The 27,496-nt window shown below is 53.3% G+C and overlaps 1 protein-coding gene across 2 annotated transcripts; it reads right to left on the bottom strand.

The window, feature by feature from the left end:
• Positions 1-26,579, bottom strand: FBRS (fibrosin). Of its 2 annotated transcripts, none has more exons than XM_024209399.3 (18): positions 25,522-26,579; positions 24,052-24,234; positions 23,669-23,704; positions 23,521-23,550; positions 23,233-23,281; positions 21,084-21,483; positions 20,621-20,856; positions 20,066-20,259; positions 19,872-19,916; positions 12,992-13,084; positions 12,645-12,713; positions 12,531-12,560; positions 12,200-12,271; positions 3,418-3,550; positions 3,031-3,114; positions 2,791-2,868; positions 2,016-2,235; positions 1-1,664 (listed from the first exon to the last, which is right to left on the bottom strand). In XM_024209399.3, exons 1-18 carry the CDS (start codon positions 25,867-25,869, stop codon positions 1,019-1,021), a joined length of 2,946 nt encoding a protein of 981 aa, XP_024065167.2. In that variant the 5' UTR covers positions 25,870-26,579; the 3' UTR covers positions 1-1,018. The 2 variants fall into 2 exon arrangements, with proteins under 2 accessions (XP_024065167.2, XP_024065166.2); XM_024209398.3 differs by having other exon boundaries at positions 24,052-24,237.
• Positions 26,580-27,496: the final 917 nt, after the last annotated feature.

The following is a 27,496-nucleotide window of genomic DNA, read 5'->3' on the forward strand; positions in this document are numbered from 1 at the left end:
TATCCAGAAGCACCAATCTGGGGTTTAATTAAACTGGGAGGTAGGGGTTGGGGGGGGGAGGCAAAGAGGAACCGGCAGTGTCCAATGCAAGGGGCAGGGGGGGTCTCCAATACCCTTCCCCTGCAGCCGTGTTACCCCTTTCCGATCAGGTCCAGTGGGGAGAGGGAGGGGAGCGTCACAACGTCGATACAGGAATAGAAAAAGCGCGGTACATTAAAAATGAGGGGAGAGAAGAGGGGCGGGGGGATCCTTTAAAATCACCACCTCAAACCTGGTATAAATGTACAAAACCCAGCTCACCTGAGGGAGCAGGGACCTATTTACACTAGGCTGGGGGCCCCAGCTCCACTCCTGCCCCCCAGTCCACAGGGGAGCAAAGCAAGACACCCCCCGAAATCCCCACTTACGGGGAGATTTGGGGAACTTGAAGCCCAGACTCCTGCCCCGAAACCCCATGAGCTTGGGGAGATTGCCCTTTAACCCCCACCCGCCCTGGGGTGATCCCAACAACCCAGACCTAAACCCCCCAGGCCAGTAGAGAACACCCCGACAGCTGGTCTTTCTCCCCCAAGCCCTCTCCATGGGACAGCATAGGGCACCCAATGCCAACCCTCCTTCACCTGGACCCAGCCAGGCCAGGGGGAGATGGGGAGGCACAGCCACACCCTGAACCCCACTGTCCTGCCCCCCCCCTTCTGAGCTTGTGTCTGTGTAGCGGCCAGGGTGGGGGGTGCGTGTGGGGAGGTTCCTCAGCGTTCTCACCCCTGATCCTGGCCAGGCCAAGGGATGGGGGAGGGGATGCTGCACCTGATGCCACGGTGAGGGGAGTGGATACCAGTGCTGATGCCAGGTGGGAGGGATGCCGACTGGCCTGGTGTGGGGAGGATATACTGCCCCTGATGCTGGGGTGGGCGGGGGAGAACGCTGCCCCTAATGGCAGGGTGGGGGGATCCTAGCCAGCCCAGTGTGGGGAGGGGATGCCATCTCTGATGCCAGGGCGTGGGACCCACGGGCATCATTATCTGGAGTCCCGGTCCTTGTAGGCGGTGGTGAGCTCTCGGAGGTCCGGGGCACGGCGGGGGGAACTGGGCCGGGCGCCGGGCACGGCAGGGATGAGGGGCGGAGGGGCACCAAGCAACCCCTCTGGGGTTGGGGCTTTGGCCAGCAGCGCGGCATGGCGGGGGTAGGCCAGCAGCCCCGGGGGGTGCGGCCCCAGCCCATAGAGCCGGGCGCGCTCGTAGTCCTCGGGCAGCTCACGCTCCAGGTAGCGGGGCAGGGCGTAGGGCTCCCGCCAGGCCTCGAGGGTGGCATAGGGGGATCCAGGGGCCGGCCCAGCCACCAGGTACGGTGGCCGCTCGAAGACGGCCAGCGGCCCCAGCGAGTGGGGGACATGCAGAGCCCCGGGAAAGGGCCCGCCCGCCCGTAGTGCCCCCTCCAGGACACCCAGCTCCGGCTCCTCCTTCACCTTCACTTCCTTCTTGAGGACAGGGTCAGGGTAGGGTGAACGTGAGGCCCGGCCCCCCACCGGGCTGCCGTAACGCTGCTCCCGGCCTGGCTCGCTGTGTGCCCGCAGGGGGCCGTCTTCCAGCCCCAGGGAGGCGGGGTGCTTAGTGGGGAGGGGCGCTGGCGAGGCACGAGGGGGGGGCCTGGAGAAGAGGGTGTCCCTAGAACAGAGGTGGGGGTTAGTGCCACGAACTGGGCTGAGGCCCACACAATCCCCAACTCGTCCCCCTCCTCATCAGTCCCCGATCCCCCCACATTCCTCAGCCATCCCCCCCTCCTCAATCCCCAACCATTCCATCCCCTTCCTCCCCCACCCCCGCATCAGCCCTGATCCCCCCACAATCTGCCAGCCCGTCCCCCCTTCCCCAGAATCAGTCCTGCCCCCGCACCTGGACCTCATTGCCCAGATCCCACCCTGACCCCCCACAACCCTCAGCCAGCCCTGCAACCCTCATCCCCTGCCCTCTTGCATTGACCCCTGCACCCCCAGCCGGCCTGCCCCCACCTCATACCTGTCCTTCTCGTCCTTTATGGCAGGCACCTCCCGCTTGTCCGGCTCCTTGTCGTGCTGGGCCGGCCCGCGCTCAGCTGCATCACCGGCACCCCCTTTGGGCCAGGCGGGGGCAGTGGGGAAGGAGGGGGGCGTGCGGTGCAGCCGGTTCCATGGGTCGTGGGGGCTGCCGTAGGCCTGGGCCCCGGGGCTGTCCTTCTGCCCGAACATGGAGCTGGAGTCTGGGATGGGAACACAGAGAGCAGAGCATGACCTAGAACGCCATACACATGCTCCGCCGCTCCCAAAGTAGGCTCCGTACCCAGGGCTCTCCCTACAAAAGCTCCACCTCTGCCAAGGGAGGCCCTGCCCCCATGTCCCTTCCCTATCCAGGCCCTGCCTTATCCCATGGGGGATTAGCCTACAGAGGTTCCGAGAACAGGTCCTGCCCCCCAGGTGCAGGCCCCGCTCCTCTTCCCCCCCAGAAATCCCTGGGGCTCGCCTGCCTGCTCCAGCACAGGCCCTGCTTCAGGGCTGTCCCTCTTGGACACAACCCCTTCCCCAGGGCTCACTGAGGCCCCACCTCCTCTCACATGGGGGTCTCACTCCCCAGAGCTCACATGCCTCCACAACTTTTCCCTCATGGCTCCGCCCCCAGCCTCTCACCATGCAGGTCCTGCTCCCTCCCAGGTGGGCTTCGGCCCCCAGGGTCACCCCACATGGGGCCTAGAACAGCCCTCCCTCCTTCCCACACCGGAGTCCACCCTCACACCTGTGGCCCCGCCCCCTCTACTCACTGAAGGCGGGGTTCCCCAGGCCCCCAAAGGCCCCGTTGGAGAGCGCCATGGGGAAGCTGGTGGGGCGGCTGAAGGGATCTGAAAGGCAAGGAGGGAAGAGAGGGGTGAATGGGCGCAGCGATGCCCCCCAGGGCCCTGGTGCCCCATCCCTGGTGCGCCCTGCACAGCCCACGTGCCTCATGTGCAGCCCCTGACTCCATGCCTAGTCCTGGTGCCCTGTACCCTGCCCCCAACTCTTACCAATGTGTGCGCTGGGGCCCAGGAAAGAGCTATGTGGCGCGCTGGGAGGCCCAAAGGAGGCACCAGAACTTGCCTGGACGGCGCCTGTGGAGGACAGAAAGAGCATTAGATTGGTTGAGAGGAGGTCATCCCTACTGGCTAGCCCATCTCCCTCCCTCCCTCCCCCAGACTGAGCCCCAACCCCCCCACAGCCCCTGGGTGGCCTGTCTCTTCCCTCCCCCAATCGGCTCCAATCTCCCCACGTCCCCTACCAGCCCAGCACCCCCTCCCCCAGATAGGCCTCCAACTCCCATGGCACGCTTATGCCCAGTTTTTCCAATAACCTGGGTACCCAGGGCTGGGAGGGGGGCAGTGGCTGCAGGATCATGGGGCCAGGAAGGCGCTGACCTGCGGGGGTAAAAAGCGTGGCTGGGCGCGTGAGCTCTTGGCCATGAGCGAGGCTTCCAAAGGTCCCTGTGCCAGGAAGGCAGGTGATCAAGTCGTTCCGGAAATCCAGCTTGTGGGGATCACCCTGCATCAGCTGGGGAGAGGGGAGAAAGGAGGTCAGCAAAGGGGGAACCTAACTACATCTCACAGGGCCCTTCTAGCCCCCCCCACCCAGGCAGGGTCACCCCCAATGGTTACTCCCCAGGGCTCCATATGGCGTCAGCCCCCAGTCTCACATGCCTCGGTGCTAGGGAACGGGCCCTCCTGGAGTTCTGGGAACCCTGGGCCAGAGCTGACAGTCTGGGAGCACGTGTAATTCTGGGGAAAGTTAACAGCAGAAAGGTGAGGGAGGGGTCATCCGATTCATAAAAAAAAAAAAAACAAATCTACAGAATCCTCATTTCACTGGTGTCAGCCTCTGCGAGGGACTCTCAGTCCCCCCCAGCTCTAGGTCCTCTGGTTAGTGGAAGTTTGGATTATACGCCATCAGCAATGGGTCGAGTCGGGTATCATTCCAAAGCCCTTTCTCCCTGCACACAACGGGCCAAACCGCGAACAATTATGTAGTTTTGGATTAGAGAAAAATATTGAAAACCCAAAAGGGTCTTTTAATTCCCCTTTAACCCAGGGATGTGAACATGCAGCCCTCCCCGAGTGAAACTGGGGCCCTTGCCTGACAATCCCGTGGTAGTAGTTAATGCTCAGAACACGAGACCGGATTCATATTTCTAAGGTTACAAGAAAGGGAAGGCTGATTTGGCGTCAGCGGCAAAAGAGAAGTGCTTCATTGGTGTAGCTCATCACTGTTATCATCTTGGATTAGGAGGCCAAAAGAGGTATAATGGGGTGGTGGTGAAGACATCCAGCCACAAGTCACTGGGCTCCATCCACAAACTGCAAGCCTCGGGCAAGCGTGGAGCAGCACCAGCAGGGGCTGTGTTTTGCGGCGGGCGCATGGACCGTGGTACTGCAGGTGCTGGACGGCAGCTGGTGGGAAAGGCAGGGGGATGGGCTATGTGGCTGGTTCCTGGTGAGCTCCGTGCAGCTGCTGGAGGTAGAAGACCAGCTGCAACAAGTGCCTGGAGGGCAGGGGGTGCAGGAGGGGAGTGCAAGGGTTAGGGGAGAAGGGGCACAGGAATCCACTTTGGCCTTCCAGAAGCGACATGTCCCAGGGGGGAGGGAGGGGATGACACACGGGGTTACGTGGACCCCCCCCCGATTTCTTGGGATGCCCAGCAGCGAGGAGGCAGCGCTCCCCTTGGCAGCTGCTCTCTCTGTGTCCCCCTAGGAAGCAGCAGGGCGGCCTGCTCAGCCCCCCGCTCCGACCCCTCCATGGGGCTGCTTCTCCTTCCCTGCTGCTGGAGTGCCTGGGCTGCTGCCTGCTTTGGAGACTGCCCACTGAAGTGAGTCAAGGAGTGGAGGAAGAAGCAACATCTGGGGTGGTCACATGCCCCCCCCCCGAACCTTTCAACTGTACCCCCTGCTAGCCACAGTTATGCGTCGCCTGACCCGCCTGCCGCCCACTTCTACCAAGGTTCTGGTGCCCTTGACTGAGTAACCCTGGACCATCCCAGACAGTGGTTTGTCTAACCACTTTTATAAAACCTCCAGTGCCGGGGATTCCACAACCTCCCTCAGAAGCCCGGTCCAGAGCTTCATTACCCTTAGAGTTAGGAAGTTTTTCCTACTATCTAACCTCCATTGCCCTGGCTGCAATTTAAGCCCGTTGCTTCTTGTCCTACCTTTAGTGGACATGGAGAACAACTGGTCATAGTCCTTTTTAGAACAGCCCTTACCATATTTGAAGATTGTTAGCAAGTCCCCTCTCAGTTGACTTTTTGCTCAAGACTAACCTGCCCGGTTTTTTTAACTTTTCCTCCTAGGTCAGGTGTTTTAAAACTTTTTAATCATTTTTGTTGCTCTACTCTGGACTCTCTCCAATTTGTCCACATCTTTGCTAAAGTGTGGCACTCAGAACTAGACACCGTACTCCAGCTGAGGCCTCACCAGTGCAGAGTAGAGTGGGAGAATTGTCTCCCTTGTCTTCGATATGACACTCCTGTTAATACACCCCAGAACAATATTAGCCTTTTTCACAGCTGCATCACATTCTTGACTCATTCAATTTGTGATCCACTCTAACCCTCAGAACCTTTTCAGCAGTGCAACCACCCAGTTATTCCCCATAGTGTGCCTTTGATTTTTCCTTCCTAAGTGAAGTACTTTGCACTCATCTTTATTAAATTTCATCTTGTTGAATTCAGACAAATTCTCTAATTTGTCAGTGTTGTGTTGAATTCTAATCCTGTCCTCCAAAGTTCTTGCAACCCCTTCCAGCTTGGTGACATCTGCAAAATTTATAAGCATACTCTCCACTCCATTATCCATGTCATTAATGAAAATATTGACTAGTATCGGACCCAGGACTGACTCCTGTAGGACACCACTAAATACACCCTCCCAGTTTGCCAGCAAACCATTGAGAACTACTCTTTGACTACAATCCTTCCACCTTATGGTAATTTCATCTAGACCCCATTACCCTAGTTTGCGTATGAGAATGTCTGGTGGACTATATTAAAAGCCGTACCAAAATCAAGATATATCACAGCTTGAAGGAAATTCGTTTGGTCTGCCATTATTTGTTCTTGATAAACCCATGCTGGCTAGTCCTTATAACCCTATTATCCTCCAGGTGCTTACAAACTGATTGTTTAATTATTTGTTCCAGTATCTTTCCAGGTATTGAAGTTAAGCTGATTGGTCTATAATTCTCCGGGTCCTCTTTGTTCCCCTTTTTAAAGATCGGTACTGTGGCTGCCCTTCTCCAGTCTTCTGGGAGATCACCCTTCCTCCAGGAGTTCTCAGAGATAATTGCTAATGGTCTAAGATTACTTCCGCTAGTTCCTTAAGTACCCTACAATGACTTTCATCAGGCCCCGCCTACTTGAATACATCTAAAGTATCGAAATATTCTGCGATGGTTGCCTGGTTCCTTGCTGAAATAAGAGATGTAGAAAATACGGGAGGAATTTAGAAAAGGAATTTGGGTTGTTAAAAGGTTGCCAGTTCCTTTCTGTGCACTTGGTTCAGACGAAGACCTAGAACATGAAAACAGAGCATTGGAAGTCACTGGAGGATCGAGGGGCAGAACAGCACCCTTTCCTGGTTTCTCTCACAACGACAGGACTCCATCGAATTTCGCACATTAAGCATGGCTGGGATGACTTTCCCCAGAAGTAGCCAAGCATCGTCTAGATTCATTAGGTGGTGTTAAATGCCAAGAAGGCGTAACTGTAAAGCTACATGATGAGCTTACTTGCATTGGCAATCCATTTGCATAGAACGGTCTGGAGTTCATTAATAGCGTGAGATAGCTAAAGGTGTCGGTCGAATGGATACTTTGGGCCACGACGTGCATGAAGCCTTCAGCACCCAAACACTTATCCAAGACGGTGTCAATCTATAGGCTCCAATCAAGAACAGTAGACTAAAGCTGTGCTCAAATGCAAAGAAGGAAGTCAGAGTGAAAGGCTAACCAGACAGGTCACGGTCTGCTCATCTCCTGGCTGTGTCCAGATAGCAGCATGATGTTGATCTACATGAGACTTTGGGAACGTACGAGTTCTTTGTGGTACCACAATCTATGTTTGAACGCGACAGAACAATGCGTATGTACCAGGCAAGAAGCAAACTAATGCACATCTCACATGGGCTTCCTACTGACAACATGACCGGTGCCTTACGCCAGCAGAGGCCATTTAGCAAAGCAATCAGAGATGGTATGGCTGAGGTACAAGCTCTTGACAAACCAGAACCTGGTAACACCTGCCAAGATTTGGCTGAACATTTCATTATGAGGCTACAGAGAAAATACTGGACCTATGATAAACTCCAGCTCATGTTTGACACCTATGCGGGGGGAATCAATTAGCAATATTACCAGAAAGGAGATACTGCCCCTGTCCACAAACATCTCCAATTTCACACTGAAGAAGCTACTGTCTCATACTTGCACAAAGGATGAATTAACGGCGTCCATTGCAGGGACAACGCTGCAGCACGCAAAGAACTGATGGAAGAATTTCATCGTTGCATGGTGTAATAAATCTGCTGCTTTGCACTGTTCAGTGGAGTTTCTTCGTGGTTCCCATGAGGTGGCTGAGACTAAAATGATCTCGCCTGCCATCAAAGCCACAGAGAAAGAGGTGCTACTAAACTCCAGAGTTTTGCACAAGACACAGATGTTCTAGGTTCTGTTTTTGTGCCTGCTTCTGGAGAACAGAATCGCTGTATATCCCTCAGAGATGTGTTCCTATCACTCGGACCATTAAATGCTATCCACTGGCAGGTCTCCATGCCCTTTCAAGATGTGACACTATTGGAAGGTTGACAGGGAAGACCAAATTATCTTACTGGAAGGCATTTGATTCACCTCTCTCCTTGTCCAAAGGTGCTCGAAACAGCTGTGACAGTCACCGATGAGGTTTTTAAACTAAGGCTGGAGAAAAAGCCAACAGGTGCAAAGGAGCACACGGTTTGGACAGAGACATCCCATAGGGAGGATCTATTAACCGGGATTCTCTATATTCTAGTAAAGAGGAGAGGATAGAAGTTGATAAAGTACAGGTAGGAACAGAAGAGAAACAGTCGGATGAAAAGAAGTCCCATTCAAGTACATCACATGAAGGCAGACAACTAAAAGGTGATACATTTTATAAGTACTTGTATACAAATGGTAGAAGTCTAAATACTAAAATGAGTGAACTTGAGTGCCTTGTATTAAATGAGAATACAAGGCACTCAAAACTTGGTGGAACAATGACAATCAATGGGACAAGGTAATTCCAGTGTGCAAAATATATTGGAATGAGAGAATAGGTCGTGCTGTGGGAGAGTGGCACTATATGTGAAAGAAAGCACAGAGTCAAATATAGTGAAAATCTTAAATGAAATAAATTGTACTATAGAATCTCTATGAACAGAAATTCCATTCTTGAGTAATAAAAGTATAGCAGTAGGGATATACTACCGACCACCGGACCAGGATGGTGACTGTAAAATGCTCAGGGAGATTAAAAAGGCTATTAAAATAGAAAACTCAATAATATGGCGGATTTCAACTATCCCCATATTGACTGGGTACATTCACCTCGGATGGGATGCAGAAATACCGCTTCTAGACACCATTAATGACTGCTTCTTGGAGCACCTAGTCCTGGAACCCACAAGGGAGAGACAATTCTTGATTTAGTCCTATGTGGAGCACAGGATCTGGTCCAAGAAGTGAATATAACTGAACCACTCAGTAACAGTGACCATAATATAATTAAATTTGACATCCTGGGGGAGAGAGGGGGGAGAAGAGAGGAATACCAAAGAAACCCACCACAGTGGTATTTAAATTCAGGAAGAGGAACTACACAAAAATGAGTAAGCTAGTTAAACTGAAATTAAAAAGAACAGTCACAAGAGTAAAATGCCTGCAAGCTGCAGGGAAACATTTTAAAAACACAATAGAGGCTGAAATGAAATGTATACCCCAAATTAAAAAGAATAGTTAAGAGGACCCAGAAAATGCCACCACAGCAAAACAGAGTAAAAAAAGTATCTAGAAGCAAAAAGGCATTCTTTAAAAGTTGGAGGTCAAATGAGGAAAATAAAAAGGAACAAAATCTGGCAAATAAAGTGTAAAAATATAATTAGGCAGGTCAAAAAAAAATTTGAAGAGCAACTAGCAAAAGACACAAAACTAACAGCAAAATATTTAAGTACATCAGAAGCAGGAAGCCTGCTAAAAGTGGGGCCACTGGAGGATCAAGGTGCTAAAGGAGCACTCAAGGAAGACAAGGCCATTGAGGAGAAGCTAAATTCATTCTTTGCATTGGTTTTCATTGCAGAAGATATGAGGGAGATCCATACACTTGAGCCATTCTTTTCAGGCGACAAATCTTAAGAACTGTCCCAGATTAAGGGGTCAATAGAGGAGGTTTGGAAACAAATTGATAAGTTAAACAATAAGAAGTCACCAGGACCAGATGGTATGCATCCAAGAGTTCTGAAGGAACTCAAATATGAAACTGCAGAACTACTAACTGTAGTTTGTAACCTATCATTTAAATCAGTTTCTGTACCAGATGACTGGAGGATAGCTAATGTGATGCCAATTTTTAAAAAAGGCTCCTGAGCCAATGCTGGCAATTACAGGCTGGTAAGCTTAACTTCAATACCGGGCAAATAGTTTGAAACTATAGTAAAAAACAGAATTATCAGACACATGGATCAACACAATTTGTTGGGGAAGAGTCAACATGGCTTTTGTAAAGGGAAATTGTGCCTCACCAATCTACTAGAATTCTTTGAAGGGTCAATAAGCATGTGGACAAGGGTGATCCAGTGCATATAGTGTACTTAGACTTTTAGAAAACCTTCGACAAGGTTCCACACCAAAGGTTCTTAAGCAAACTAAGCGGTCATGGGATAAGAGGGAAGGTTCTCTCATGGATTAGTAACTGGTTAAAAGATAGGAAACAAAGAGTAGGAATAAATGGTCAGTTTTCAGAATGGAGACAGGTAAATAGTGGTGTCCCCCAGGGATCTGTACTGGGATCAGTGCTGTTCAACATATTCAGAAATGATCTGGAAAAAGGGATAAACAGTGAGGTGGCAAAATTTGCAGATGATTCAAAATTACTCAAGATAGTTAAGTCCAAAGCAGACTGCAAAGACATACAAATGATCTCACAAAACTTGGGTGACTGGGCGACAAAATGACAGTTGAAATTCAATGTTGATAAATGCGAAGTAATGCACATTGGAAAACAGAATCCGAACTATACATATAAAATAATGGGGTCTAAACTAGCTATAACCATTCAAGAAAGAGATCTTGGAGTCATTGTGGATAGTTCTCTGAAAATATCCACTCAATATACAGTGGCAGTCAAAAAAGCGAACAGAATTTTAGGAACCATTAGGAAAGGGATAGATGATAACACACTAAATACCATAATGCCGCTATATATATCCATGGTACGTCCACACCTTGAATACTGCATGCAGTTCTGGTCACCCCATCTCAAAAAAAGACACATTAGAATTGGAAAAGGTACAGAGAAGTGCAACAAAAATGATTAGGGGTATGGAACAGCTTCCACAGGAGGAGAGTTAAAAGACGGGGACTATTTAACTTGGAAAAGAGACGACTAAGGGGGGGTATAAGAGAGGTCTATAAAATCAGGAATGGTGTGGAGAAAGTGTTTTTTCCCTCTGCACATAACACAAGAACCAGGGGTCACCCAATGAAATGAATAGGCAGCAGGTTTAACACAAACAAAAGGAAGCACTTCGCACAATGCAGTCAACGTGCGGAGCGCGTTGCCAGGGTATGCTGTGAAGGCAAAAACTATAAATGGATTTAAAAAAGAATTTAATTAGATGCGTTCATGGAGGATAGGTCCATCAATGGCTATTAGCCATGACAGTCAAGGATGCAATCCCATGTTCTGAGTGTCCCCAAGCCTCTGACTGCCAGATGCTGGGACTGGACAACAAGGGATGGATCATGTGACGATTACCTGTTCTGGTCATTCTCTTTGAAGCACCTGGCATTGGCCACTGTTGGAAGACAGGCTACTGGGCTCGGTGAACTATTGGTTTGACCCAGTATGGCCGTTCTTATGTCATAAGTGCACTGGAGGTGTTCATATGCCGAGTTTACCATTTGAAGATCAACATTACAACACTTGCAGAGTTCCAGTGTCGATGTTTTCCGAGAAGCAGACCAACGGACATAAATTGCCACCGACAAGGGGTGCATTTAGACCTGCTACCAGAAGGGCAAATCATCAAGCAATGGAACGGCTCCAAGATGATCATGTGCATCCAAAACTACCCTCCTCCTATCAGGCACAGATGGCCTGACCACACCAGTTGTGTGTAAAATACCGTGTGCTCCTGAATTCATCCTTAGCGAATCAAACGCTCACATGCAAAGCCCAGATACCCATCACCCTGCAAATGTCTGGCCAGCAGACTGCCTTGTACAGAGACGTGCGAGTGCAGCATGGACAAAGATCAGTGTGACAACGTGCCTAGATGGAGAGGACCTCGATGATGACTTAGATGAAAACATGTTTTCAGTTCTACATGTCAAGGCTAACTTCCCTAGGATTACCAAAGAACCAGGGTTTTTTTATGTAATAAACGCATCCCCGGTTAAAGTACAGTTAAAAAAAAACCCGTTACCTTTATCAATCAAACTTGTAATCTCATTCCAAAAAAAAAAAAAAAAAAAAAAGATATTTGGTTAGTTTGACAGGATCCATTTAAATGTTCTGGGTTTGTTACGTTTGGTACTGTTGTGTTCGAGGGAGAAAGGGCTTTTGAATGATACTCAACTGGACTCATTTCTGATGACACAGTATTATCAAAATTCCCACCAACTGGAGGATCTAGATCTGGGGCCGGGGGCAACGAGTGCCCCCTGCCATGCCGCAGAGGGTAAAGCCACTGAATTTATAATTCTGGAGATATTTAAGACTCAGTTGACACCTCTCTTGCCTTTCTATGGCTAAGGTGCCCCCAGAATGAGTTTTTACTACATTATGCTCCCAGACTATGAGTGCAGGATCCCAGCTGTGCTCTCGCCCAGCACCGGTACTGCAGGGGGCGCTACTGGTCAGGATGTGCTGTCCCCTGCAGTGCCCACTGGGGCCTAGAAAGGGCACCACCACGACTCTACCTTCATCTTCTCCTGGTGCCGCAGGATCATGTAGGCCACGCGGACGTGCATGGAGCACCATTTGCCAGGCTTCTACAAGAAAGATGGGAAAGCATCAGCTCCTGGGACACACCAGGGCAGTGCCCCCGCCTGGGCTATTCCCCCTTTGTGACCCATTCCTCACAGCGCCCCCTGCTGAGCACAAGATGGGCTATTCCCCTGCCCCGTGACCCGTTCCTCCCAGCGCCCCCTGCTGGGCACGCACTAGCCTATTCCCCCCCATGACCCATTTCTCACAGCATCCCCTGCTGCAACAAGCGAAGTTACAGGATTGGTACACGTGGTTACTTACCCTCAGGGAGGGTCTGAAATGGTCCGTGAGCTACAAAAAGACAGAGAGCGGGCGGTTAGAGAGGGATCCGTGCCCACATCCCACACCATGCAAACAGCCCACTGCCCTGCTCACCTGACCCCCTTTCTGGGACAAAGAGGGGGCGACAGCTCCCAGCCGCGATGGCAGCTCTGGGTTAGTGCTCTGGGGAGAGAACAGGGGGTCAGGAGGCTACAACAAACAAATCCCCCTACCACAGCCAGAGACAAAACCAGGATAGAGTCCTCCCTCCCCCACAATTGGCTAGACTCCCAGCGCCCCCCACTCTAAGCCATGAGATCCCACTCGCCTGCCAGAGCAGGGGATAGAACCCATGAGCCCTAGCTCCCAGCCGCTATCCCCGTCCCCCGCCAGCTTTAACCCTCTAGGCCCCACTCCCTTCCCAGAGCTGGGAATGGACAAGGTCTACTTCCCCCACTCACCTTAGGCTGAAAAGCCCCCTGCAGGGAGCCAAAGGAAACAGCAGGGGGCAGGACAGGTTGGATCCCAGACACGGGAGGGAACGTGGCATAGAACTAGGAAGAGAGAGAGAGCATGGAGAGCTCACCGAGTGGAAAGGGAAGTGCCATCACTACAGGGGTCTCCTAGTCCCTGGGGAATAAGCAGCACCCTGGGACCTCAGACCTCAACCCCCGGGAACACCGAGCACTACAACATGGCCCAGCCTCCCCACCACTGTATTCCAGCACCTGGGAACCCCCAGCCCCGAATCATGTCCCCATCCTCCCGGTTATATCCCAATCCCCAGGAACCCCCAGCCCCAAGACACAGCCCTGGCCCCCCACCGCTACGCCTCAGCACTGGAAGCCCCAGCACTGAGAAACAGTCCCGTCCTCTGGCTATATCCCAGCCGCCGAGACACCCTGGCACTGAGCCACATCCTAGCCCCTGGGAACTCCCAGCACCGAGACGCAGCCCCGTTCCCCACCGCTATAGCCAGCCCCCAGGAAGAAATGGTTGCTCACCCTGGGCAGTAACTGTGGTTCTTCGAGATGTGCCCTCCGGGTGCTGCACTCTAGGTGTGCTTGCGCCCCCATGCCTTTGACTGGAGAGTTCTCATGGCACTGCCCTGGGCCGTCGTCATATAGCACTGCGCGGGCGAACCGCCCTCAGCTCCGTCTCTACCATGAAGCCCCATAGCCGAGAACTCTGAAGCGGAGGGGAAGGAGGGCGGGGAGTGGTGCGCGCATAGAGACACATCTCGAAGAACCACAGTTACTGCACAGGGTGAGTAACCGTCTCTTCTTCGTTGAGTAGTGTCCCTGCAGGTGCGCCGCTCCGGGGGACTACCAAGCAATTCCCTCTAAGGTCGGGGAGGATGGGGAGGGGCCTTCCAAGTCAAGTCCAGTACGGAAGAAAGTACAGAAAACACAGCATCAGAAGCAGCATTGGGAGTTACTGACTAGCGTTCAGCGAACGTGCATATAGAAGCCCAAATAGCAGCCTTACGTATTTCAATCATGGGCATGTTTTTGAGAAATATCGTAGAGGTGGAAATGGACCTCATAGAGTGAGTTCGTATGTCTGGAAGTGCCTGAATATTACAAGATTTGTACCAAGAATTAATGCAGTCAGATATCCACTTGGCAAGTCTTTGATTAGAGATTGCAGGCCCTTTTGATCTAGCTGCGAGTGAGACACACAATTTGTGGGTCTTTCTGAAGGGGTTAGTCCTATCCAGAGAGGAGGCCAGGGCTCTCCCAATGTCCAGGGTGTGCAACAATGCTTCTTGTTTATCTAGGTGAGGTTTGGGGTGGAAGATCGGCAGGTAAATGGGTTGGTTAATATGGAACTCAGAGGAAAGTTTAGGTAAAAATTCAAGGTGGGGTCATAATGTGACCACCTCCTTAAAAAATTCTGCGAAAAGGGGCCTTTGTGGCATGTCCCCCGTTTCCTCAACCAGTCGTGCTGACAGGATGGCTACCTGGAATGTTGTTTTCACTGATAAATGGAGCAGGCAGCTCAGTTTAAACTGTGAACTTGTAAGGCATTTAAGAACCAGATTACGACACTTGACTGACCGATTCTGATTTCTGAGCTGCCTGAGGAACCTCAATATTGTCGAGTGGGCAAGAACAGAATAACCCTCTATTGGAGAATGGAAAGCCGGGATGGCTCTAATGGAACTCAGCAATAGCCCCGACATTTTTAGAGTTAGGATATAGTCCAGTATATCTGGCAGCGATGAGGTCGGTGGAATATGTCGGCGGTCACACGAACAGATAAATCTTGTCCATTTGAGAGTATGTGTAGCGAGTAGACTGTTTTCTGCTGCGTAACTACTCTTTTTACCTCCTCTGAGCAGGCGGTCTCTAATCCCATGAACCACGGAACAACCGTACTTTAAGACGAAGCACTCCAAGGCTGGGGTGAAGGATCTTCCAACCCTTCCTGGGAGAGCAGGTGAGGAGCAATGTGGAGAGCGATCGCTGAGCAAACGAACCGCTGTATTAGGTAAAGAAACCATGTTTGTCTGGGCCCGATCAAAACTATTTGGATGACTCTGGCTCTGTCCTTTTTTATTTTGAGCAGAACTTTGGCTATTAGAGGAGTCAGTGGGAATACATGCAGTAGATCCGACAACCAATGAAGGCATCTCACAGGAGTCGGTGACCCAGTCCGCCTCTGGAGCAAAACTAGGCACATCTCTTGTTTATTGCTGGGGTGGATTGGAAATTTCAATCTGCTAATCGAGCATCCTTCTCCAGTTTGGGACCTATCTGGGAGGTGCCCCATTACCGGAATATGTAGTGTAATATGCTGGAATCTATTTCTCACTCGTGGTCTTGGAAGAAGTGCCTGCTGAGAGTATCCATTGTCACATTCTGAGCCCCTGGAAGACGGGCTGCTGTGATGACGCTCTGATTGTATACGCACCAATTCCAGAGCTTGACAGCCTCAGTGCAGAGGGAGGGGGATCGTGCGTCTCCTTGCCAGTTGATGTAAAACATGCATGACATGTTGTCTGTCACAACCTTTATGTACTTGCCCCGATTAGTGGTAGAAACCGGAGAAAGGCGTATCTGACCACTCGGAGTTCCAGGAGGTTGATGTGTAGCATGGTCTCTTGTGACGTTCACTTGCCTTGGGCCATGTGAGCATCCAGGTGCTCTCCCGACCCTCGCATGGAGCATCAGTCATTATGATGAGCGTTGGGAAAAGATGTACAAATGGGAGTCCTGCGCACACGCCGTGATGGTCTTTCCAACAATTGATGGACTGTTTTATGCAAGTGGGTATGGAAAGAAGCATATTTAAACTGTGTCTGTTTGGTGACTAAACACTCCTGAGCCACCCTTGAAGGCAGTGCAATCGGAGTCTTGCGTGATCGACTAGCTGCCATGTGCCCCAACAACTGAAGGCAGTTCTTGACCGAAGTCTGGGTGCTGAGCTGGATTGTATTGGCTATGTTGGAAAGGGCCACACACCTGCGCAGAAGAAGGTAGGATCCTGCTGTTACTGAATCAAGATGCGCTCCTATGAACGCTAAGCTGTGCACAGGGGTCAAAAGGAGATTTTTGAATGTTCAGTTGTAGGCCCAAGTTGAGGAAGAGATCTATGGCTTCGGAAGTGGCCCATGAAGTCAGTTCCAGGGAGCGACCCTTCAGCGGCCAATCATACAGGTAAGGGAACCCTAAAATACCTTTCCTGCGGAGCAGTGTTGCTATTACTGAGATGACTTTCAAAAAGACCCTCGGGGCAGATGACAGGCTGAAAGGGAGCACCTGGTACTGACTGTGGTCCTGGCTGACAATAAAATGTCCATTGTGAGATGGCTGGATTGCAATGTGGAAAGGCACATCCTGAAGGTCAAGGGCCGAGAACCAATCCGCTGGATCTAGTGACAGAATTAACACTGCAAGTGTCACCATTTTGAATGTTTGTGCCTTCACCTAAGTGTTGAGTAGCCTCAAATCTAGGATGGGTCTCCCAGGGCCATTTTTTTTTTGGTATTAGGAAGTGCCTGGACTAAATCCCCTTTCCTCTGTGCTGCATGGGAACTGGTTCTGTAACACCCGAGTGTAGGAGAGAGGCTATTTCCTGACAAAGCAAGCTCCCGTGAGAGGGGTCCCTGAAAAGGGACGGAGAGGGGGGTTGGTCAGTGGAAAAGATGTGGAGGGGATGGCGTACCCTGTGGAGATGATCTCCAAAACCCATCTGACTGTAGGGATCAACTCTCAAACGTGTCTGAAGAGGTAAAGGTCGTTGCCAAAGGGAGGAAGGCAGTGGAACTGGTGGAATTGGTAAGGATGAGGGTGGTAATTCAGAAATCTCAACTAGCCCATCAGAATTGCTGTGCAGAGGTGGAAGGGTGCAAGGCAGAAGGCTGAGAGTTGGATGGTTTCCTTCTCTGGAATTTGGGTGTCTTCTGCTATGGTTCACACAGCCTCTGGGAGATCAGGAATTGAGCTGTCTGGGATCTCGGAGCTGTCTGGGACTTGCTAAACCATCTATTGTAGGCAGATGTATAGTTCCCAAGAGAACACAAAGTAGCCCTAGAGTCCTTTAATGTGCTCAGAGATTCATCTGCCCCGTCTGCAAACAGTTTACACCCATCAAAAGGAAGGTCTTCCACCGTATTCTGCTCCTCTTTCAGAGATCCAGAGCTGGAGCCAGGAAGCCCTTCTCAGAACTACTGCTGCAGAGATCGAATGGGCAGCAATATCGACAGTGTTGAGAGAGGCTTGTAGTGGTGTTCTGGCAAGTAGCTGGCCCTCCACAATAATGGCCTGGAATTGCTCTCTATGCTCCGCCAGTACGCGGTCAACAAAAGAGTTCAGTTTGGTGTAATTTATATGATTATTAGGCCCTACCAAATTCACAGCCCATTTTGGTCAATTTCACCGTCATAGGATTTTAAAAATCGTAAATTTCATTATTTCAGTTCTTTAAATCTGAAATTTCACAGTGCTGTAATTGTAGAGGTACTGACCCAAAAAGGAGTTGTGGCAGGGGGGTCACAAGGTTATTGTAGTGGGGGTTGCGATACTGCTACCCTTACTTCTGCGCTGCTGCTGGCGGCAGTGCTGCCTTCAGAGCTGGGCAGCTGGAGAGCGGCGGCTGCTGGCCGAGAGCCCAGCTCTGAAGGCAGCACCCCGCCGCCAGCAGCAGTACAGAGTAAGGATGGCATGGTATGGTATTGCCACCCTTATTTCTGCGCTGCTGCCTGCAGAGCTGGGCCCTCAGTCAGCAGCCGCCGCTCTCTGGCCGCCCAGCTCTGAAGGCAGTAGCACAAGAATGATGTGGTAGGTATTGCCACCCTTATTTCTGTGCTGCTGCTGGCGGGGCGCTGCCTTCAGAGATGGGCACCCAGCCAACAGCCACCGCTCTCCGGCCACCCAACTCTGAAGGCAGCGCAGAAGTAAGGGTGGCAGTACCCCGATCCCCCTAAAATAACCTTGTGACCCCCTGCAACTCCCTTTTGGGTCAGGATCCACAATTTGAGAAACGCTGGTCTCCCCCGTGAAATCTGTATAGTATAGGGTAAAAGCACACAAGAGACCAGATTTCCTGGTCCGTGAAGCATTTTTCATGGCCGTGAATTTGGTAAGGCCCTAGTGATTATATTTCACCATTAACACCTGATAGTTGGTTATTTTAAGTTGTAAGGAGGCTGACGAATAAGATCTTCTACCAACAAGGGCTAAACGTTTATCATCTTTCATGGGATGTGGATTTAGCACAGTGCTGCCCTCCATATTCGTTAACTGGGTCAACCACCAAAGAAGTAGGAGAGGGATGCAAAAAAAACCAAGTCTTTTGCTGGAATGTAATATTTCTTATCCGTTCTCTCACATGTAGACAGAATAGTGCCTGATGATCGCTGCGGGGTCCAGAAGGGCCTTGTTGACAGGCAAGGCTATGTGGGCAGATGAGGGTGAATGAAGGACACCAAGCAGTTTATGATGAGGTTCTTTAACCTCCTGGAGAGAGATCTGCAAGGAGTTGGCAATTCTCTTGACCAGATCCTGAACTGCTTAAAATCATCCACCAAGGATGGAGGAGGAGGCATGACTGCTTCATCAAGAGTTGAGGAGATGTGGCCGGAGGAGAGACCTCTTCACTGGCTTTAGTTTCTTGCTCCTCAAAAATTTCTTCTTGAGGATCAGGTCTCCTAGAGAGGGCAGGCGATGAAGGTTGCCCATCTTTGTGATGGGTGGTGCTCGAAGCCCTGGAAAATTGTTAACGATAGGCTGCTTTGGTACCAAGGACGCAGAGGAAGAGCTTTTCTTGCTGCTCTGGTCTGCTAACGGTACCAACGATCTCGCTGGGCCTGAGGCTTTGCCATCTTTTGGTCTAGTGGTGCCCTCGGAACCTGAGGAACCAGCAGCCTCACAGGTACCAGATTGGAGAACAGATAGTGCTGAAGTAGCTGAAGATACGGATGAGCTTGGCTTTTTTGAGATAAATTCTACCTGGTAAACTCAGGGCACGACCTTTGGAAGGCTTATGAGAGGAGTCTTGCATCTTCCTCCTAGATGCCATCGATGAGAGCAGTTGAGAGATAGTGGAGGTAGCATATTTTCCTGGAGACTGGTGTACAGGAGGAGTCCCTTGGCCTGGGTCAGAAGCCAGGCGTAGTGAGCTCTCCATCACCAGGAGCCGAAGTTTGATCTCCCAGATTTTTCTGGCTCTAGATGTCAATGCCAGACAGAATTTACACTTTCGGGCAATGTGTGATTCCCCGAGGCAACAAATGCACTGAGGAGTGCCCGTCACAACAGACAACATTTGACACCGGGAGAACCGGGCATAACCTCCCAGTGAACAGGAACTACCTTATCTACTAACTAATATCTATCTAAATGTAACAGATTTTTTAAACAAATATTAATTATTTTTCATAACTAGGAAGCTAAAGCTACTACTACCACTTGTTAACTAATTACACTAATGTTAAACACTACAAACTAACTACTACAATAACAAAGCAGAACACAGTTGAGGTAATCTCAATGGGAACCACTGCCAGAGTTCTGTCTCCAGCTGAGAAGGAACTGAGGGTGGTTCGCTCACGCAGTGCTATAGAACAGCAGCACGGGGCACGAGCGGACCAGACACTGCTATGAGAAATCTCCGACCAAAGGCGCAGGGGGCACAAGCGCAACTACAGTGCAGCAACCATAGGGACACTGCTCGAAGAACCACCCCTGGGATTGAGACATGACCCCGTCCCGCCCCGCAATATCCCAGCGCCCAGGAGCCCCCGGACCCAGACACCGCCCCGCCCCCCCCCCCCCCCAATATCCCAGCCCTTGGGAACCCCTGGCACAGGGTAGTGGCTGCCAATGCCGCACTCACATTATGCCTCAGAAGCCCATCAATCTTGCCTGGGTATTTCTCAAACTGGAAAAGAAAAAGTGGGATATAAGGGGAACCCAACGCACCAGTGCTCTCTAGAGGGGAAAGGGCCTGTGTCCCTTTCCCCGCTCCCCCTGAGGCAGTTTCCTGCCCTGGGGTCGGACCGGAGCTGACGCCCCCGAAGGGTCACTCACCATGGCGGGGGCGGGCATCATGCCCGGCGGGAAGGGGGTGAAGTGCTGGTGCGTGTGCTGGTGGGTGTGCTGGTGCTGGTGGTTGTGCTGGTGGAACTGGAAGGCCAGCGGGCGGATGGCGGCTGCCCCCATGTCGGCCCCGCCCTGCGCCGTCAGGAACCGCGAGCTCAGGCCCTGCCGGATCAGCTCTTGTTCTGAGCAGGGACAGGAGAGAGCAGGGGGTGGAGTTATCTGGGGGAGATGGGACCCCCTTGTAGCCCCTCCCCCTCAACCCCCCAGAGAGATGGGACCACCCCCCACCACCTCTTCCTGAGAAATGAAACCCCTTCCACAACCACCAGCCACCTCCGCACCCTCCCAGAGAGATGGGATCCCCTTGCCGGCCCCTCTCCCCTGGAGATATGGGAACCATCTTCTGCCAGCCTCACCTTGAAAGATGTTCCCCTCCCTCCTCCGCCAACCCCTTCCCAGAAGAGATGGGACTGCTCCCACCAGCCCCTCCCAGCCAGCCCTGCCTTACACCCCCCCACCCCCAGTGCCTCCCTCCCAACTCACCGGTTAAGGCTGCGGCTGCGGCCGGGTGCCCGGCGACCTGGAGCAGAGGGGGTGGTGGGGGCAGGCCCGGAGAGGGGGGGAAGAGGGGTGGGTGATGGTGGGTGGGGGGGCGCAGGGTGGAAGGGAAGGCATGGGGGGGCAGGGCCAGCGAGGGGGTGGAGGGGCGGGGAGGAAGCTGCGAGGAGGAGGAGCACGGGGGCAGCAGGGGCTTGGCGTGTGCGCTGCTCCGGCTGCACCTGCAGAAGACAGAGAGGAAGAGAGAAAATCAGCCCAGGGGAGAGAACGAGCGAGACCGAACGAGAGGAGAGTAAGTGGGGGGAAGATGAGGGGGTACGGAACACGGAAAGGAACGGGGGAGGGGGGGACACACGCGATTGAGAGAGAGCAAGAAAAGAAGGGGGGGAAAGGCGACAGAACGAAGGGGGACAGAACGAGGCAGGAATGCACGCCCTAGCTCACTCACCCGGCGATGCTGAGGTCCAGCCCTGCTCCATAGGGCCCCGGCGGCGTGGGGCTGGCGAAGGGCGCTCCCTTCCCATGCACACTGGGCTGGGGCAGGCCGTGGGGTGCCTGGCCCCCCTGCGGCGCCGGCGGCTGGCCCCGGGGCTGGGGCGTGGTGCGGGCAGCAGCCGGGTTGGGTGTCCGGGAGGGCGGCGGGGCTGGAGGAGTAGGGGGCCGGGCCGGGGCCACAGGGAGGGCTGGGGCTGCCTGAGAAAGGGGGTCCTTGGGCAGGAAAGGCACTAGCAGGGGGTCCCCGTCGGTCTCGTGGCTCCGCTCCTGGCTCCGCTCCAGCCCTGAGACCTTGGGGATCACAGAGAGTTTGGCTGCACAGCTCCCGTTCACGGCACCAACTGGGCCCGAGGCTGGGGAGAGAGACAGCACCCAGTGAGAGACCACCCAGCACTAGGGGGCACTCCCCTGGCTGCCAGTGCTGCCCTGATGCCCCAATGCAGCGCTGGGGGTGGGGTGGGTGGGTGCTGCCATGCAATGAGCAGGGTGGTGGGGGCTCAGTAGGAGGCACTCTCCCCAGCAGTCAGTGCTAGGGGTGTGTGACAGGCTGTACCCCATGTTCACACTTTTCAATAGACTATGATAAATTGTGTACAAATGTATGCCTTGTGAGGTGGTACTTGAAAACTCAATCTGCTGAACATTTTTGTCCTGGTAAAATATGTGTGGCAACAATGTATGTGAAGTTATAAGATTCTACTGTATCACATTGTTGTAACGTGTTCCAAGTTTAGAAAAGCAGGCCCAAAACCGTTCTTCAGAGACAAAAGACACATTGTCGTCCCGGCCAGGTAACCAATGAACCATCATATACTACCACCTAGATAAGCGGCCATTCTTTGGCAGGAAGAAGGGTGTGAGCGAGAACTTTACATATTGACAAAGCCACAGTTGGGGGGTTCCGTGTAAACGGACTGCCTGTCGCCTGAACCCCAGCTGGAGATAATCCTCAAAGAGGAAAAAAGGGTATGAGAAACAGTGGCCTCCAAATCATCTCTCTCTCCATATCTCTACTCACAACAGCAGTGAAGTTGGAATGACAAAGGCAGCATCACTGAACTGGGAGGAAATCCTGACTGAAGCAATCCAGTCAGACTGCTGTAAGCTTATGGTGAGAAAAACATTTTTGCTTTAAGTTCTCTTAGCTTGTTAAGGTAGGTACTTCCTCGTAAAAGGAAGTATTTTTTCACACACCGCAGAGTCAACCTGTGGAACTCCTTGACAGAGGATGTTGTGAAGGCCAAGACTACAATGGGGTTCAAAAAAGAACTAGATATATTCATAGAGGATAGGTCCATCAATGGCGATTAGCCAGGATGGGCAGGGATGGTGTCCCTAGCCTCTGTGTGCCAGAAGCTGGGAATGGGTGACGGGATAGATCACTTGATGATTACCTGTTCTGTTCACTCCCTCTGGGGCACCTGGCATTGGCCACTGTCAGAAGACAGGATACTGGGCTAGATGGACCTTTGGTCTGACCCAGTACGACCATTCTTATGTTAGGTATTAGTTTGCCTTTTTGATTTTTATTTTCTTTGTAACCAATTCTGACTTTGATGCCTCATTACTTGTAATCACTTAAAATCTTTCTTTCTGTAGATACGAAACTTGTTTTATTGTTTTAAGAAACTTGTTTTATTGTTTTATCTAAGCCAGTGTGTCTGGATTGAAGCATTTGGGAACCTCCACTTGAGATAAAATTATATGCATATAATTTTCCATTGATGAAACGACTGTCTTTCTGTGAGCTTGTATTGCCCAGCTGGGAACTGGGCAGTACAAGACGTCCATTTCTGGCGGACAAGGCTTGGACTGGGAATTTGCTGGTGTCGCCCTGTATGTAATTCATGAGTGGCTGGCCAGAGCCCTCCTGTCATTTAGCTGGGAACGATTCTGCAGGCTAGGGGCTATGAGTGAGTAGGACCAGGAGTGGCTGTTCTCACAGCAAAGCAGTGCAAAAGGCACCGCAGGCTAGAGAATGAAGGGGACACAGTTGTTCAACAGTCCGGATTGTACCCAGGGTAATGTCACAGGGGGCGCTGTGCTGCAGCGAGCAGGGTGGGGGCGCTCGGTAAGGGGCGCTTTTTTCCTTTAGCACCCACCTTTGTTGGTTGAAACAGTGAACGATTGATCCAGGTCATCATTGGAGGCCTGATAGGGAGAGAAATGAACTCATGTTATTGCTGGCTGTGGGGAGCCCCCTGCTGCCAAATACACGCCAGGCGCCACCCACCGTCCTTGATTCTCTGGGCTCCCCTCCCAAACACACCTGCCCGGGGGAGGGGGGGATTCAGGGATGTGGGGGCAGGAGGGGTGGGCTGGTGGAGTTCAGGGGGTGGGGATGGGAGGAGGAGGGAGCAGGAGGAGGGGTGGGGTTCAGGGCCTCTCACCTGCTCCCCTGGGTCACTCTCCATGTCGCACTGCAAGGGAGAAAGACAAAGGTGGGATGAGCGGAGGGCGAGCTGCCCGAGCCTGCCCCTAGGGGGTGCCGTGGGCCAGACAAAGGGGGGAGAGGCGGAGCGCGAGGGAGCCACTTACTATGTATCCTGTTTCCAAGTAGGAGCGGAGGGAGGCCTGTGGGAAAGAAGGGGTACGATTGGCAGCACCACCCCCTGCTGAGCAGAGTTGGGATGCCCCTGCCATGTCATGAACACCCCCCGGCCTGCATCCCGAAGTCCTCATCCAGCCCCACCCTCCCTTGCACCCCCATGCTCCGTCTCCCCGCACCCTCCCTTGCACCCCCAGCCTTTTCCGCGACCCAGCCCCTACTCTTCCAGCATCCCGTCCCCCTTTCACAGCACCCACCCACCCCTGCAATACCCTGCCATCCCCCTGCCCAGCTCCCCACCCTCCCTTGCAGCCCCATGTCATCCAGCCCCCCAGTTCTCCCTGCCCAATCCCACACCCCCCTCTCCACTCACCTCTTTCCTCCTCCTCTTGCTGCGTCTCCTCAGCGCCCGCTCCCCCGCATGCCGCCCACACCCCTTCTCTGAGCTCTCATCACGGCCCTCCTCCTCCTCTGAGCCGCTCCCCTCGTCCCGCTTCCGCTTCCCCGAGTGCTTCAGCCGATGCTCTAGCCGCTCGGGGGTCCTCAGTGTCGTGTCCTTCTGTGGGGAGGGGGAGATGGTGAAGCAGCTCCTTGAGGACAGATGACACCTGCCCAGCCACCCCTAATGAGTTCCCTCACCTAGCGCTCAGACGCAGCCACCTCTGGGGTGGAGCTGCTCCCAGTATAAGCAGCTCCACCCCAGCGCTGAGATATGGCCACCTCTTGGGCAGGGAACAGGGGCTGTTTACATAGGGATCCCTTGCCTGGTGCTGAGAAGCAGCCACCTTGGGGGCGGGATGTGACAGGTTACAACTGCCCTAGTGGAGTTCAACCTTTACTCTGGGGTACACGCCTTGATTCCTAATCAGTCCAGTCTGACAAGAGGAGCGAGCATGAGTCACCGCAGAACAGGAACACACTGAGACTGGAGAGCTCCCCACCCTGCATTGCTGAAACCTGGATTCCCTGCTTCAAATCTTAACCGGAAGATGTCTTACGGCATGTCTACACTGCCCACGTTACAGCGCAGCCGCGCTCTGCCGTGGGCAACGTAGTCACGCTTTATCGCCAGGGGAGAGCTCTCCTGGGGATAAAAAATAACCACCTCGAACAAGGTGTCTATACTGGTGTTTTTTCACACCCCTGAACGAGTGAAGTTTTGGCAGTGTAGACACAGCCTTACTTGCGGCCTGACACAGCACCGCTTCCCAAAGGAGAGCAACCATCTTGGACACAGCGCCCAGCATCCCAGACAAAAGTCATGGCCCCATTCCCCCCGGCTATATCCCAGCCCTCGGGAACCCCTGCCATTGAGAGATAGCCCCATCTCTCCCACTATATCCAGTGCTAGGAACCCCCGGTTCCAACGTCCAGGCATCCCCGTCCCCCCCAGTTATATCCCATCCCCCGGCACTGCGACACAGCCCCTCCGTCATGCTATATCCCATCCCCTAGCATCAAGATGCAGTCCTGTCCCGGCCCCCACCCCCGCTCCACTATATCCCAGCCCCCGGAACCCCCCATCCCCGAGACATATCCCTGTCTCCCCAACTATATCTCAGCCGACAGGAACCTCAGGCACCTAACTATGTCCCTCACTATATTCCAGCTCCCGGGAACCCCCAGCACTGAGACATGGCCCCATCTCCACGGCTATATGCCAAGTACTCCAGAAACATAACCCCATCAATCCACCCTATCCGGGCTAGGCTGCCTATAATTGTCTGTTTTGGGTGTGGTGTACGTGTGTTGCACACCACTGTGCTTCGCCTGGAATGGGCTCTGCTATGTGTCTCCTGTGCCCTATAGTGCCTGTGGCTGAGAACGATTCTCAGCCCCTCACCTCCAGTGCCTCCAGACTGATGAAACTAGCAATGGCGAAGCCGTCAATCAGATCCTCTTCCTCCTCCTCCTCCTCCTCATGGCTGCAGGAGGAGCCTGATGGCCTCGTCCTCCGGCGCAAGGGCCGGCGCCGGGGCTTACCGGGCGCCACAGGGGCCGGCGGGGCGGGACCTTCGCTCTCCGAGTCTGAGGAGGAGGAGAGGATGCCCCGGTGGGCGGGCTCCCCTGGACGTCCCCCCCGACGTTGGCTCCGGCGGCTCTCGCGGTCCCGCCGCGAGCAGCGACGCAGCCTCCGGGCCCTGCCACCTCCCCCGCTCCAGCAGGGGGCAGGAGCTGCCGCTGCTTCCATGCTGCCCCCGGCCAAGCCTCTTCCTGCGACGCCCTTCACCCCTCTCCAGCCTGCTGCATGGCAGCCGTTCTGAACTGGGTCCTCTCCTCTGGGCGCTGATTGGTGGAGAACCGGAGGGGGGAGGTGCTCCCCCAGGAAGTGGAGGGGGTGTGTCTTCGTCCTCCCCTTTAAACACTTGCTGGCAACCTCCCCTTTAAGGGGGATTTTGACACACGCTGGCAATCTTCCCCTTTGAAATCCGATTTCGGGCCCCCCAACACGAACTCCCTGTGGCAGTTTCTTTGGGGGGCCTCCCCTTCAGAACGCCACAGCGGCTGCTCTGTGCGTCCTCCCCTTTAAGGCAGGCCTTTCAAATAATAAAGGTTTAATGTCCCTTGACATAAACTCCAAGCCTGGGGCGGGCCGAGGTGCACCTCCCCTTTAATTCAGATTAACTTGCTGCTGAAACAAGCGAGGCTACAACCCTCTTTCCAAGGACCTCCCCTTTAAGGATAGGCTTCTCGCACAGGGCCTCCCCTTTAATCAGGCCTCACATCACCCCTGCGGGGTTGGGGCCCCTAGATTTAAATCCCTCCTCGCACAAAGTGCAGCGGGGGGTGGGTGGCTTCTGGGGTTTGGCCTCCCCTTTAAGTGTGCGGGCTCGACCCCCCGACCACAGACAGTCCCTGTGGCAGGCGGCCTGCTCGCGAGGCAACTTCCCCTTGGAGAGTCCGGATCAGCCACCAAACACGTCGGAGGGGAGGAGTGACTTCCCCTTTAAGACTCCAGCTTCCACTTCTGCCAGCAATGGCAATGGTCGATGGGCCGAGGGAGGAACCTCGCCTTTAACAATCCAGGGGCAAAGCTCCCCCCGCAAACGCGTCTGGCTTCGCGGGACTCGCCTCCCCTGCACGGATCCAGATTGTACGGCTTCACTGCCCCTTTAAAGGGTCACTGCCCCTTTAAGAAACCGGACTGAAATCGCTTCTCGAATTTCATGTCAGGGGCCACGTCCCCTTTAAGAACCCGGAGTTTAAGTCTCACCAGCCACTTCCGTAATTAGGCCAGCTGGCGTCCCCTTTAAGAACTTGGCGTCAAACTCCTCCGACAAGAAACCCCTTTCCACAATGGGGCAGGAGCGAACTCCCCTTTACCAGCTCCGGGCTCCCTTTAAATCCATTGACAGGCGCTGGGATGAAGAGGGGGGTTGTTTTCTTCCGGCAGAAATCCCCCTTGACGCCTGACGTTGCTCTGTCCCTTTAAGAAAGCGGCCGTAGAGGGCAGGAATCCGTTGACGGGGCGGGGAGGGGGCTCTCGCGGCTGTTGCGGGGAGCGGGGCGTCTCGCGACCCCCGCGCTGATTGGACGCGAGGCTCGTGCCCAGCGCTGTCCTCGCTGCCCCCCGTTGATTGGCCGGAGCGGTGGGGATGGAATGGTTCAGTCCGAGCCAGTCTCTGTTTCCCTCACGGGAGGGGGCCCGGTTGGTCTCGCCCTCCCCCTCCACGGGCCGCGCCCCGCTCGCGACTGTCCCCCGACTCTCTCGGCTGTCTGTCTCTGCGCGTCGCTGCCGGATCCTCTTCTCTGCGCACGGCACGCGACGCAATTCCGTCCACAGCGTGCGATCCCTCCGCCATCTGATGAAAGCGCAG

The sequence above is a fragment of the Terrapene carolina genome, unplaced genomic scaffold (assembly GCF_002925995.2).
Source record: "Terrapene carolina triunguis isolate 2854851 unplaced genomic scaffold, T_m_triunguis-2.0 Scaffold926, whole genome shotgun sequence".
Classification (NCBI taxonomy): domain Eukaryota; kingdom Metazoa; phylum Chordata; order Testudines; family Emydidae; genus Terrapene; species Terrapene triunguis.